This window comes from Naegleria gruberi (assembly GCF_000004985.1).
Source record: "Naegleria gruberi genomic scaffold NAEGRscaffold_261, whole genome shotgun sequence".
Taxonomy (NCBI): domain Eukaryota; phylum Heterolobosea; class Eutetramitea; order Acrasida; family Naegleriidae; genus Naegleria; species Naegleria gruberi.
In genome coordinates, this window is record NW_003163094.1 from 7,147 (window position 1) to 8,329 (window position 1,183).

A 1,183-nucleotide genomic window follows, 5' to 3' on the forward strand; every position below is an offset into this window, starting at 1 on the left:
TCCAAATATTTGTACAAGTAAATCAAATGGATTTGTTATTACAGTTGTATTATTAAATATATTATGTCTTTTAAAATCTTCAAATGTCCACAATAGTCTCTTTTTAAAATTAATTAAATAGTAAAATTATAAAAATTATTAAAATAAATATTAAAAATTATAAAAATAAATTACCCTTAACAATTGTGTCATTTCTTTTGATGTATCAACACAATAATGTGTATCACCATATTTTTCTTTAATAATTAAAATACTTTCTATTAAGGTTAATATAATATTACTTTCAAACATTATTTTACAAATATTAACATGTTCAATTGCATTTTCTAAAATTAAATTCATAATTGAACATGCTCCAAATATTAAATTTAAAAAATTCTTTGAATAATTAATTTCTTCTTTTGAATTATTTAAATAATTTGAATTTTTAAAAAATTGTTTTAAAATAGTTTTAAATCTTCTCTTTCCTAAAACAATTACAATCATTGATAATCCTTGTATTGATCTATGTATTAACATTTCTGAAAATATTTCATTTTCATCTGGATATTGCATTGCTATTTTAACCATTTCAACACTTTCTCTTACAACTCTAATATCTTCATCTGACAAATTCATAAATATTATATCTAATACTCTTGTTTCTCTTATTTGTTCAATTTTAATAGATTTGGATATTTCTTTTATCATTGAATATATTAATAATATTGATTGTGTTGATAATTCAATTGAATTTGCATTGTCATTTGTATTTGTATTATTTGTATTATTTGTATTTGTATTATTATTATTGTTCATATTGTTCATATTGTTCATATTATTTGTATTTGAAGGATCAAATGATTTTCTAAATTCTTCAGCTGATGCTAATTGATTTCTAGCAGTTTCAACAACATTAAGGAATGTAAATTTTGTGAATGGAAGTGATTGTTGTTTTGGAGTGGCTTCATTTTTAGGTGTTGTTAAACCTGGTTGAAATGAAATTGAAGAGGAGGGTGATTGAATTACATTTTTAGAAGTTGCAGCAGTTGAAGTAGTAGTGGTATTAGTAATGTGTGCAACATTTGGTGTTCTTGGAGACATTAAAAAATTACCAAATACTCTAGGTGAATTAAATATTGAACGTGGTGATGCAAAGGCATTCATTTCTTGTTGTTGAGTTTGTTGTTGCTGTTGTGAATTT

The 1,183-nt window shown here is 22.7% G+C and overlaps 1 protein-coding gene across 1 annotated transcript in view; it reads left to right on the forward strand.

Annotated features, from left to right (window-relative positions):
* Nucleotides 1-976, forward strand: part of NAEGRDRAFT_76672 (uncharacterized protein) — a gene marked incomplete at both ends in the record, with an annotated part of 6,350 nt that extends 5,374 nt beyond the window's left edge. Inside the window, one exon of the mRNA XM_002668369.1 lies at nucleotides 885-976. Within this exon, the coding sequence (XP_002668415.1) occupies nucleotides 885-976 (92 nt within the window). The remainder of the gene's footprint in view (nucleotides 1-884) is intronic.
* Nucleotides 977-1,183: the final 207 nt, after the last annotated feature.